A 13,152-nucleotide genomic window follows, 5' to 3' on the forward strand; every position below is an offset into this window, starting at 1 on the left:
CATGCATTTTGAAGTTTGTCTTTGTAGCTCAGTCGTATGTCCATACCTCTTCCTCCCAAGCAAAGACCAAATCATCAATTAGAGGCTCCATGTACACACTCATATTATTCCCCAGATGTTCAGGAATTATCAACGACAAGAATATGTTCTATCGTTGAAAGAGGACACCGGGGAGAGATTGAGGGGGATGATGAACATGGGCCAACAGGTATACGGGGCAGCTGCCATTCCATAAGGATTGAACCCATCTATTACTAGCGCAACACGTACATTACGAGCCTCTAGAGCTTTCTCACGATGAATCACATCAAACCTTGTCCAGGCTTCACCATCGGATGGATGTATTAGTTTCTCAGTATTGTATCGATGTCCGTTTTTGTGTCATGTCATCTGTTTCATGGATTCCTCAGTCATGTAAAGCTGTTGGATCCTCAGTATGAACGAAAGGTACCGTAGGATCTTCACTGGGATTGCGAGCTGCCTCTTCTGACCATCACCAGAGTCTACCTCCAAGAACCTAGTGGATTCACACTTCACACGGTACTTTGCTTCCGCATGTTCTTTCCTAAATAAGATGCATCCCTTTAGACAAGCATATATCTGCTCGTATGGCATCTTAAGTGCACGAAGGAGTTTCTGTGCCTCATACACGCTCTTTGGCAGAATGTGACCATCTGGGAGTAGGCTCCCAAAAACTGTCAGGATAACATCGAAGGCTTCTCGACTCCAGCTAAACTAGGAATTTATGGCCATTAGGCGTGCAATGGCATCTAGTTGAGAAACATTGGTATACCCGTGAAGGGGTTGTTGTGCTGCAGACAACATGAGGTAATACGCCTTTGTAGTTGCCTCTGGCTCCTCCTCCCTACGTCCTTCATCGAAGTGTGCTTCATGATAGTCATTTAACATGTCTCCTACCCCAGCATCATCATCATAATCCTCGATGCGTTGTCCCATGATCTCGTCTCTCACATGATCGGCTTCACCATGGTAGATCCACCAAGTATAGTCTGCCGTAAATCCATTCTTGCAAAGATGTTTACCCATGACCTCCTTTGTTTGTCGATGTATGTTTGCGCAAATGCTGCAAGGACACCAAGTGAGACGCGCTCCTTTAACCTTAGCAAATGCTAGTTCCAAGAAAGCTTCAGTCTTCTCAATCCATTCATCAGTCAACGTATCCACTCACGGTCATCCATCCTCTAACATATCAGCAAGTAATATAAAAATCAATTGTATCTACAGGTTCCTATACTGTCTAATACGTGAAGATAGGTCATAATCCTACCCGAGGATGTATAGATGGGGTTAGTTTCCATGCTCTACTCCTATCTGAGTGCCTTGAAACAACACTCGGTAAACATATGACATTGCCGAGTGTCTTATAGAAACACTCGACAAATAAGTGTCTTTACCGAGTGTCACTAATAGACACTCGGCAAAGTGCTAACGGCCGGCATGACGTTTGACGGCCGATGCACGTGGTGGTCACATGGTGGTATTTTGCTGAGTGTCCATTCTTTGCCGAGTGTCGTGTTGTTGTTTGCCTAGTGTTTTCTTTCCTACACTCGGAAAATCAGATTTTTGCTGAGTGCAATCTATATGCCGAGTGTTTCTATGGAGGCACTTGGCAGACTATGCCTTTGCCGAGTGCCCGATGGAATGCACTCGGCAAACCGAAAGACACTTGGCATATCTGCTGTTTTCGGTAGTGCCTGATGGTTCCACAACTGATGCACAACGAATGATTAACTGAATCTTTGAGAGCATCTAGGTCCTCATGATCAATAGAGTTAAAAAAGATGCCATTGATACTCTCAATCACTTCTCCTGTTCAACTCATAAGATAATGAACCAAAGCAAAACTGAGCAGGATTAATATGGAATTGTGATGTTTTAATTGAAATGCTCATTTTCTCGAGCAAAAAAGCTTTTACATGAGAGGAACCATATGCATCAACCATTCTAAGGTTTCATTGCAAGCCCAAGGTTCAGGAGTACAGGGAGTAGAATGATACAGGGTTGTCAGCTTAACAGAGAAACCCAAGCAAACTTTCCAGCAATGATTGGGATAACAAACCTAAGAGATGAGATCCCTTGCACAAAATGAAGAACTCCTGAAGGCCAACAAACTAACACCCTGACTAAACTCACTGCTAAAGACCTGCCACACCATAAAGCTTTACATCATTAACCACTACCACAATTCAGTTTAACCTTGACTGAGAAACCCACAGATGAGAATCTTATGTTTATCAGGCATTTGTGCTTGGTCCTTCGACTGTAGAGGCTGCTGCCAATGCTGCAGAAATGCATAGTTTTCAAATTAACATCAGCTGAGCGATTTTCCTTAGTAAACATTTGTTACTAACCAGCCACAAAGCCAACGGCGAGCAGAGCTCCTTGCCGGAAGTGTGCCAGCCTCCCCGCCGTCGCACGGGACTGTGCTTCGAAGCCGTCTCAAGCCACCCGCGGTCGCAGAAATGTTTAGGTTCAGATATTTGAGTTCCTCGTATGGAGGTCCCAGATACCCCCATGCTACAGCTACGTCCATGCATAAAACTTACAGCCAGTGAGCCACCAAGAGGAAGCGCTCTATGAAAAATGGAGTCCCAAGTTGTTAATTTAGTCATTCTTAGGCTTTTGCAGGAGGACATTTGAATATATTTTGATAGGGTGTCGGCAAGTTACAGCATACTAATGAACTTCAGATAGGATGTCATAACTTACAACATTTGTGTAACTACCTTGTCTACTCTCTCATCATTCATAGTGAAAATTGTATCAGCTTCTTCTTGCTAGATTTGGCGTCCAGAAATGTTTAGATAGAGACGATACATGAGTTTGGGTGAACTGAATGCTTTCATTTTCATACGATTGTAGCTGTACTAATTGGTCTTGCATTCTTTCTAAGTACATATACTGTGCTAGTGCTGCACTTTGATGCTTGCTCTGTTTCCTGCCCTGTCTGTACTTGTGTCGATTCATGGGAGTTTATATGGACTTCCTTTCACCTGAGCGGGCAGTTTCATCGTCATGCTGTAACTTGTGACGCCATATATCAAGTTCATGAGTTCACAGATGTCCTCCTGCATAAGCCCAAGAATAACATGTTACAGCATACTCTTGAAGTTGAGATAGGATGTCACAACTCGCAATATGTGAGGAGCAACCTTGTCTTGTGTAGTGAAACTGTACTGCTACCTTTGTCATTTGTAATGAAAATTGTATCAGCTTCTTATTCCTAGACTTGGCGTCCAGAAATGTTTAGGATCAGATAAATGAGTTGAAACTGCACTGATTGATCTTGCATTCTTACCGAGTACATGTGCTGCAGTTCGATACGATACGATGCTTGCTCAGTTTCCTGGCCTGTGTGTACTTGTGTGGATTCCTTGGAGTTCGTGGACTCCGTTCGGCGATTTCGTTGTCTCTGTTTAATCGTTTCCATAGTAAGAAGGTGCTAAAAGTCACAGAAATTGCCCTGCGGAGTTGGGCAGCGCTTCTTCCAGCCACAGGTCGGCCACGGCCCACCCACGGGACGTCGTCTCCATTCGGGAATGTTTTGGGGCGAATGATTTGGACGCTAATCCCTTTTCAACCGTTTGCGATTAGGAAAGTTTTTAAATCCGGATCAGGCGATCAGCTCTGTGTGAGTGTGTGGGGGTTGTGGAAGAAGCGATGGTTTGTTTACTCTGTCAGCATCCTCCGGTGGTTCGTTAGAGGTTAGGACAAATAATGATGCTAAGTGAAGCATCTAACATTAGTTGCTCAGTCCTCGTCTCTGTACTAGATCTACTAGCGATTGTTTAGGCTCTTGACTCCTTTTTTATCGGAAATTCTCGTGAAGCATGGTGACAGAGCCTTCGCATCTTTCTTTTCTTTTCACCACTTTCCTGCTGCTACTGTCTTGAGGGTTCTGGACTTGGAGAAAGAATCAGGGAACAACCGTTGAAACCTAGGTGTTTCTGTCTCCACGGGTCACAATCACTCGCTCCCTCAAGTTATAACGAAATATTTTCAATGTGAATATAAAGAAGCTACCTTTTATTGAAAAGAAATAGTATATACTATTAACAAAGTAACTGTAGGTCCTAACAAAATAAAATACCGTACATTGTGGGATCCCAAAATAGGAATTTAGGTGCCTCAGCAGAACTCGGCCTCATTTGCAAGCAATCTTCTCAATAAGATTACTTGGCTTGGCTAAATTATTGGATTATTCTATTATATACAGAAATGTTTCGATACTCAGAATTCTATTACACTGACTCTCTGTGACGTATCCGATTCCTCCTGATGCTTGATCATCCTGTCCCGTCCCGGTGTTAATTACGGGGGGTTGTAGTACGGCAGCACGGTGTCGACGGTCTGCACGACGGTGAGGACGAGAAGGAAGACGGCGGTGGCTGCGGACATGCTGGTCCACGGGTTGCTGAAGTAGTCGTGCAGCACGGCGCGGTGCCGGTTCCAGCTGCGGCCGCAGCGCTCCCGGACGTCGTGGAACATGTCGGCGTAGCAGTTGTTGACGAACTCCGGTGGCGGGCACGGCTCCCCGGCCAGGTGCACGTAGTATCCCGCCGTGTCCTCGTCCCCTTTCACCAGCACCCCTGCCCTCTGCAGGATCTCCACGTCGGGCCGCAGATACCACCGACTCCATCAGCAGCACGTAGCTCACCAGCCGCTGCAGCTCCCACAGGGGGCGCGGGAGGTTGAAGATGACCCTGACGTTCGGTCCCACACTCCAGTGGCAGGAGAAAGGAAAAGAGATGGCTAACACGAGGAATGCTAGGGTATTATGGTACCCTGGCGTGCTGACGTGGCTTGACATGACAATAAAAATGGTAAATCTCTAAAGTGGCAAAAATGTTGCATCTCAAAGACTATTTATTCTAAGGATGACAAATAATTAAATATCCTGACCGACTCCGCTCGCCGTCGCCCCGCACAACTGGCCGCACTTTCCGCATCCAGGTATCCATTCATACGCTAAACTCCAATCCTCTCCGGTTTGCCCATTACTCTGAACTCTGAAGACTCTGAACCCCAATCTGAAGCACTACTATGCCTTTTGTGCCAATTTGCTCCATCTTTGATTCTTTTCAGCCCATCTATTTTCCTGATTCTGGTTATGGTACCTGAACAGAATCAGAATGCATTTCAGACGCCAAGAATATGCTGCTGCCTACTTGATTCTGTGTTCACTGCCCAAGAACATCTTGTTGCTCAGGATAAAGCCTCGGTTACAATTAAACTTCCTGCCAGTGTTCGGATAGATGGGAAATTGGAGGCAATGGCTTGGGAATCTCAGTGACCTATCCATTACCATATCAGTGTAGCTACTTGTTTTGATGTCGGAAACAATGTCAGATGCTCTTTTAAGTTACTTATGATTCATAACACAAAGACAAGAAAAGTTAGTAAAGCTAGCATTTATATTATGAGAGTGAAGAGCATATGCGAATTGAGAAAGTAGAAAAAATAAAATGATTGGAACTGGTAGTATTTATTAAGAAATAACATTGGTTGAAACAGGCCCCAACGGTCAGAAAGGCTATGAAAATTGTCTATTTCACTGGACTGACCTTTTTGCATGACTTAAATGGGACTCTTTTTTGAAATGGTAAAAAATGTGTGACACATTTTATTTTGAAAGAGTTCTTGATATGTCATTGAATCCTTGGCTGAGGCATTCCACTCCTTTCTGCAGATCATGGATCAAGCCGTCACAGTTGGCCGGCTCTGCTCGTCGTCGCTCTGCAAGAACCGGCAGCTCATTCCATACCTCTTGGCTCTAGTTTATTCTGGTTTGTCCCTGACGTCTGATCTCCAATTACCTTTGCATCCACGATCGTTGAGAAAGTAGGGGTTGCCCTCGTAGCCCTGGGAACAGGTACCCGTCTTGTTGCAGTTGGCGACGTTCCGGATGGCCCAGTCGAGCACGACAGGCACGGCGAATTCGCCACGAACGCGCCACGGTAGGTGTTCTCGCAAGCCGTCGTGTTCTTGAGGAAGCTCCTTTAATTTGGCTCTTCCGTGGAGAATATCTTGAACCCACCGCCACCTCCGTCTCACCAGTTGCACATGCTCTGTCTGACCAGTCAATTTGCTAATCATGCTGACGCTGAGCATGTGTTGAGTTGCACGTTGGAGTGACGGCCTAATTTGGTGTGCTTTCAATCGCATCCCTCAACCGCAATACCACTCTCAATCTACAAGATGCTCCCCACGATGCTTGCTGTGATTCCCCGATTCTACAAGATAATGCCGTCTTGCTGTGATTCCCGATTCAAGTCGTCGTCAAAAGATGCTCCCCGCGATGCTTGCATTTTTTTTTTGTTTTTCCTGCAGCACAGCACATGATATGTTCCTGCCTGGTGGTGAGGATAGGATTGGGAGGGGCATGGCGTATCTGTCAATCTCTTGAGCTCTAGACACAACCACCCTCGATCCATCATCCACACTCATGCGCCATGGAGCGAGCCGTAGTGAGCGCGGCGACCGGAGCGATGAGCTCTGTCCTCGCAAAGCTGGCGGAGCTGCTCCATGAGAAGTACAAGCTTGCCAAGGGGGTTCGCAAGGATATCGAGTTCCTCAGGTCAGAGCTCGGCGTCATGAATGACCTGCTGCATGTGATGGCAGATATCGAGGAGCTCGACGCCCTCAACAAGGGGTGGCGGGACACGGTGCGGGAGCTGGCCTACGACATCGAGGATTGCATCGATCTCTCTGTGGCCCGGCTCCATCGTGCCGGTGGCGATGCCAGTAAAGGCGGGTTCTTCGGCGCCCAGCTGGCACGGAAGCTCAAGAAAATCAGAGTGTCTTTTCAGATCGCTCACCAGATAACAGAGCTCAAGGCTCGTGTCATTGAGGAGAGCGATCGACACAAGAGATACAAGCTTGATGGCCTTATCGGATCCAGCTCCGATGCTTCTCGTAATAAGGTTGACCTCCGGATTTGTGCGCTTTGGGAGGAGACGAAGAATCTCGTCGGACTCGACGGACCGAGAGATGAGATCATCCGCTTGTTGATGGATAGAGAGGGAGAGGTGCCCTCGCAGCAAGTCAGGACTGTGTCCATCGTTGGGTGTGCAGGCTTGGGCAAGACTACTCTCGCCAATCAGGTGTACCAGAAAATTCAAGGCCATTTTGAGTGCAAAGCCTTTGTATCGGTGTCTCAGAACCCTAACATTAAGGACATACTGATGAAGATTTGTTCTCAAGTTGGAGCAACCCCAAGCATGGCGGATGATGAGCTCCTTCTCGTCAACAAGCTCCGAGAGCGACTCCAGTACAAAAGGTGTGTTGCTTTATTTCAGCACTATATGTCCCTATCTTCCTTTATCTATAGTGATGTCTGGGCTCACCTAGTAGAAGCACCCAGCCACAATAATCTTAAAACTAGAAATTATCACATAATTTGGTAGGAAAAGAAAATACACACATCAACCTTTATTATGAGATCTGATTCACCCGCTTCATCTTCATGAGAATATATAAGCATGTTTCTTTTATCTAACGGACACTACAATCTTCATGACCTTAAAAGCATGTTGTTTCAAGCCAATTTGAGATACATAAGCATCAATCTTCAAGATCTGAAAAGCATGTGTTCTGACTCTCTTAAAAAGATTCATAAATTTTCTATATCTTGCAGATGGAAAAAATGATTAGCATATATTTGTGTTCGTTTTACCTAGAATAGTTGTATTTTTCACATAATGCAATATATTTTCATTTTGATTACTATTTCACCAGATCAAGAATGAAGCATTACATGCATAGTTTTTCCCTTACAACATATAGTTTATGAAATCAGAATCACATATTATGGCAGGTACATTGCTGTAGTGGATGATATATGGCACTCCGATCCATGGAAGATCATTGGACAAGCATTGGTCAGAACTAGCCCTGGTAGCATAATAATCGTGACAACACGTCTCAAAGATGTGGCCGAGTCATGTTGTTCTTCTCACGGTGGTCGTGTTTATGATATGAGACCTCTAGATGACAACGACTCTAGAAGGTTGTTTTTCAAAAGAATTTTTGACTTTGAAGATAAGTGTCCTCATGAGCTGGAAAGAGCTTCTGAAGATATACTGAAAAAGTGTGATGGCATACCACTTGCAATAATTTCGATATCCAGCTTCTTGGCAGTTGATGTACCACAATCTGCTGATCACTGGAACAAGGTGAAAGAATCTATAAGTTTGCCACTTCCTGGAAATAAGTCTGTTGAGACCATGCAATTAGTATTATCACTCAGTTACTTTAATCTCCCACACCATCTGAGAACTTGCCTGTTGTACTTGAGTGCATTTCCAGAAGATTCACAAATTACAAGGGATCCTTTAATAGGCAGTTGGATTGCAGAAGGATTTGTTAATGCGGAACCAGGAGAGAGTCTATATGAAGCAGGACTAAGGTATTTTAATGATCTGATAAACCGGAGCTTGATCCAACCATGGTGTGAGGTGAGAGGTGTGGTGATGAGCTGTAAAGTTCACGATGTCATCCTTAATTTCCTTGTGTCCAAATCAGTTGAGGAGAACTTTCTTACATTGTCGGACCCATCCGGGCTCCCAACTTCTCTCCATAGCAAGGTTCGTCGCCTATCTATCCAGAATAGCTACCAAGAGAATGTAGTTTCATGGATAAAGTCTATTAAGCCTTATATCCGGTCACTTGCATGCTCTGTGGACTGCAAAGAATTGTTTCCTCTTACGGAATTTGAAGTTGTACGTGTGTTAAACCTGGAAGACTGTGGAGCATTGACAAATTTTCACCTTGCAAATGTAGAGGTGTTACTTCAGTTGCGGTATTTGAACATTTCTGGAACAGGTGTCAGTGAGCTCCCTGCTGGAATTGGACAAGTCCAGAATTTAGAAACATTAGATATAAGATGCACTCAAGTGGAAAAATTGCCATCAACTATTGTTCAACTTGAGAAGCTAGCACGTCTTTTCGTCAGTCGCAAAGTCAAGTTCCCAACAGAAGGCTTCAGCAAAATGAAAGCATTGGAACAACTAACATGTTTCTCGATCCACGGGCAATCACTTGGCTTTCTAAAAGAGCTAGGCCAGCTTACCAACTTGAGAACCCTGAACATTGTCGATTATGAAGGTAGCAGGTGGGGGATCTTCACTTCTTCACTCCAAGCACTGTGCAGCCATAAACTTCTAGATGTTAGTATATATACGACGGAATGGACCCCAATCCCCATGGATTCCTCGTTCCCTGCTCTGCAAAGCCTCCGGACATTTGTTATTTCAACCATCATCAGTCTCCCTAGCTGGATGGGCTTACTTGTTAATCTCGAGCTGTTGAACTCAAAACTAAACAATTCACTCCGGAGGATTTGCGAGTGCTTGGAGGCATGCCAGCTCTTGAGACTCTTATACTGTATCTTGCACAGACACATGCGGGTCCTTTCACTATCCAAGAACACGAATTCCAGCATCTCAAATCATTCAGTGTCGGTGAACTCTACCAAATTCTGTTTATGCCCGGTGCTATGCCTAACGTGAAGCACCTCCAAATTGAACTGAAGATTGAACGTGATGCCTTCGCCACGAATAGTTACAGAGATGATCTCGGCATCCAGCACCTCGCCAGCCTCACCAGGGTCGACGTGGGTATCAAGTGTGAGAACAGAGACTGCCTCGTCGTCGAATTTCTGGAGGCCAAAACCCGGAGCTTACTTGACACACATCCCAATCGTCCCACACTAATCTTCAATACACACTTTTTTTTGGGCGCAGATTTTTTTTTCAGGCCATCGGTATTCACTAAAAGGTTTGAAAAAATTGATTAATAAGAAGTAGCTTCACGATAACAAGGTAATACAATAATTGTTCCTAAGCCACACAGTTTTCTAGGTTTATTTAAGCTTTTCTCTTCCTTCCTTTACATGCTCCGTCGATAGTAACTAGTTACTGTTCTTTTTGGTGAACAAAGCAGGATCCTTGTCGACCAGTCTTTCGGTTCGTCCGTCCAGTCTTGTTTATCAGTGAGGAGACATGAAGCCACCACCATGTGTTTGGTCATGACGCGTGTTCAATTTCATCCGTACTATTTGCAGACTTTCATTATTCATAATCTATATATGAAAGTTGTTTAGTTGCTCCACTTTTGTTGTTCTTGAATAAGAATGGTCATCCATTATTTGCTCCGCCAGCCCCATCTGTTATGTTCTGCTCCATGCAGACAAACCTTTTGGGCTGCCTTCATTGTAACCAACTTAGTTGCACACCTGCTTCGTCTTTACTAACTGCTGGAGGCGTCTTTCAAAGCCCCTTGAGTTAACGCTACGAGTTGAGTTCTCGTAATAATCGAAGAAAAAGATTTTCATGAGATTTAGTGAATTATTTGTCAATAGTTTTTTTTCCCGGATAGCAGCCCTGCAGGAGGTTTTGGCAACAGAGTCTCGTGATCATCTTTGGTGACTTGCATGCCTGGTTGCCTGGTTTATGGCCCTACTAAGTCTCGCTTCGTTTACATGGGTTTGTGGGTGACAGTGCTGTGCCCTGGAAACAGAGGATACAAAGAACGCCGTGGGCAGGTCCTCCGCGGCCGCGAACATGCCTGTGACAGGGCAGTTTCTATCTCTGCAGCCTTTCCAGTCCTCACCATTCCTGGAGTTGTCAGTGTGTGATGCAGTGATGCTATTTGATTTAAGGCTTCTGTTGGGGGCGGCGTCTCGTCCGTCACACCGTGCTCTTCCGTTCATGGAGTGGAGAGAACACGGGCACACAAAATTCTTTAGATGGAGTCCTCTAACTCGATGCACGACTTTGCCTTCTAAGGATGTCATTAGATGGAGTCCAAAGGTTGCCACATCACACATCACAGTTTAGGCTGCTGTTTTGCTTTGCGATCCATACTTTGATCAGGTTGCCACATCACACATCAGCAGTTCATTTTATCTCATGAAAATATATATCCTCAACATCATGCATTATTCTGCAAAAATAGGAAAAGAAAAAACTCTGCACATGACAATGTGATAGCTTGCGCGACATCTTATCATGACCATGCAGTAACTTGTACCACCTTTATCAGATATCCTCCTAGTCCTAGACAAGCTAGATATGACAAGATTAAGAGATTGTGACTTCTTTTCGATAGAGCACTTCCTCTTGGCACCAACAGTTTCTAGCTCTCAAATAGCAGGGCAAGTATAGACGTAAATATAACTTGTAGGATATCAAATTTTCCATGAGGTTTAACACTTCCATACACCACATCTTGCGTTCCTATCTTTGGGATCTCCTCCTGTGAAGAGCATCGATACAAATGAGAAACCAAAAATTCCACAGCAGGTGCAGCCATTCTTCCAAGCTGTGCATCAACCTTTCGCATTTGCAATATTACTGCCTGCCTGATCAGTCTCTCGGTTCAGCTACCCTTTCAGCCTTTCCAAGTTTCCATGTGTTTCCTTTAGCAGTGAACTATTCATCATGCCAGTATGCACACAGAGCTAGCGAAAACCTGATCCTAGTATACAAATTTTAAAGGATTTTTTTAGGAACGACTATATTCATTCATCCGAAACTCATATACTCCACATGCGATCCTGATCGTTTCACAACTGATGCGCAACGAAAGATTAACTGAATCTTTGAGAGCATCTAGCTCCTCATGATCAATACGGTGAAAAAAAGATGCCATTGATACTCTCAATCACTTCTCCTGTTCAACTCGTAAGATAATGAACCAAAGCAAAACTGAGCAGGATTAATATGGAATTCTGATGTTTTAATTCAAATGCTCGTTTTCTCAAGCACATAAGCTTTTACGTGAGAGGAACCATATGCATCAACCATTCTAAGGAGTACAGAGAGTAGAATGATACAGGGTTGTCAGCTTAACAGAGAAACCCAAGCAAACTTTCCAGCAATGATTGGGATAACAAACCTAAGAGATGAGATCCCTTGCACAAAATGAAGAACTCCTGAAGACCAACAAACTAAGACCCTGACTAAACTCACTGCTAAAAACCTGCCACACCATAAAGCTTTACATCATTAACATCAGCTGACCGATTTTCCTTAGTAAACATTTGTTACTAAACAGCCATAAAACAAACAGATAAACAGAGCTAACTAATCATCAACAGCTGGATTCATAAATCAAGAAAAAAACACCTCCCTTTGTTAGAATAAATATCATCATCCATATGTATACTAGTATGTTGTTAAGTGACAATGGCAATAGATCATAGCTAGAGAATGCAGAGGGTTAAGGATATGTGGAGTTTGGTATCTAGATGTGCAGAAGGTTGTGCAGGTTACGGCTTTTTTTTTTGTTTGTTTGTTTCCTGCTGGATATACCTTAATGGTCAATTTTGATCAGATTTCAAGAAAGATGTGGAAAACAACAAAATAATGCATGTCTGCTAGCCAATTTCATGATGTAGGAAAATTCTTTACATAAAAGCATCAGATTCTTAAATGTAACTGTGATATGGATTTGTTGTGCTTGAGTACAGAAACCATCATCAAAGGTTTCATGCGCGGTGCCGGTTCCAGCTGCAGCCGCAGTGCTAGCTACCGGACGTCACGGAACAGGTCGGCATAGCAGTTGTTGACGAACTCCGGCGGCGGGCACAGCTCCCCGGGCAGGTGCACGTGGAACGCCGCCGTGTCCTCGTCCCCCTTCACCAGCGCACCAGCCCGCTGCAGGATCTCCATGTCGCGGGCCGCGGACACCACCGAGTCCATCAGCAGCACGTAGCTCGCCAGCCGTTGCAGCTCCCACAGGGGGTGCGGGAGGTTGAAGATAACCCTGACGTCCGGGTCCCACATGCCAGTGGCAGGAGAAAGGAAAAGAGGTAGGTAACATGAGGAATGTAGGGGTATTATGGTCATTTGCCATGCTCAGTCCACATTGGCACGCGGACGTGGCTTGACACGTTAGTAAAAATAGCAAATATGTTGCTAAAACTTCTCTATAGCGGCAAAAATGTAGGCACCATTCTAAAACTGAAATTTCAAAAAGCGCCCGTTTCAAAGATAGCAAATAAAAAAATTTATTTCTTTGCCGAATGCAAAAAAAACACTCAGCAAATAGCTTGTTTGCCAAGGGTGCACTCGGCAAACAAGCAACACCACGGGAAAGCTAAAAATTGCCGAGTGTATTTTTTTTGCC

General features: G+C 44.5%; 1 protein-coding gene across 1 annotated transcript; it reads left to right on the forward strand.

Moving 5' to 3' along the window:
* Nucleotides 1-6,413: 6,413 nt before the first annotated feature.
* Nucleotides 6,414-10,284, forward strand: LOC101753753 (disease resistance protein RPP13). Its single transcript, XM_022824603.1, has 3 exons — nucleotides 6,414-7,300; nucleotides 7,838-9,842; nucleotides 9,964-10,284. The coding sequence occupies exons 1-2, from the start codon at nucleotides 6,474-6,476 to the stop codon at nucleotides 9,528-9,530; spliced, it is 2,520 nt and encodes an 839-aa protein (XP_022680338.1). The 5' UTR covers nucleotides 6,414-6,473; the 3' UTR covers nucleotides 9,531-9,842; nucleotides 9,964-10,284.
* Nucleotides 10,285-13,152: the final 2,868 nt, after the last annotated feature.

This window comes from Setaria italica, chromosome II (genome assembly GCF_000263155.2).
Source record: "Setaria italica strain Yugu1 chromosome II, Setaria_italica_v2.0, whole genome shotgun sequence".
NCBI lineage: Eukaryota > Viridiplantae > Streptophyta > Magnoliopsida > Poales > Poaceae > Setaria > Setaria italica.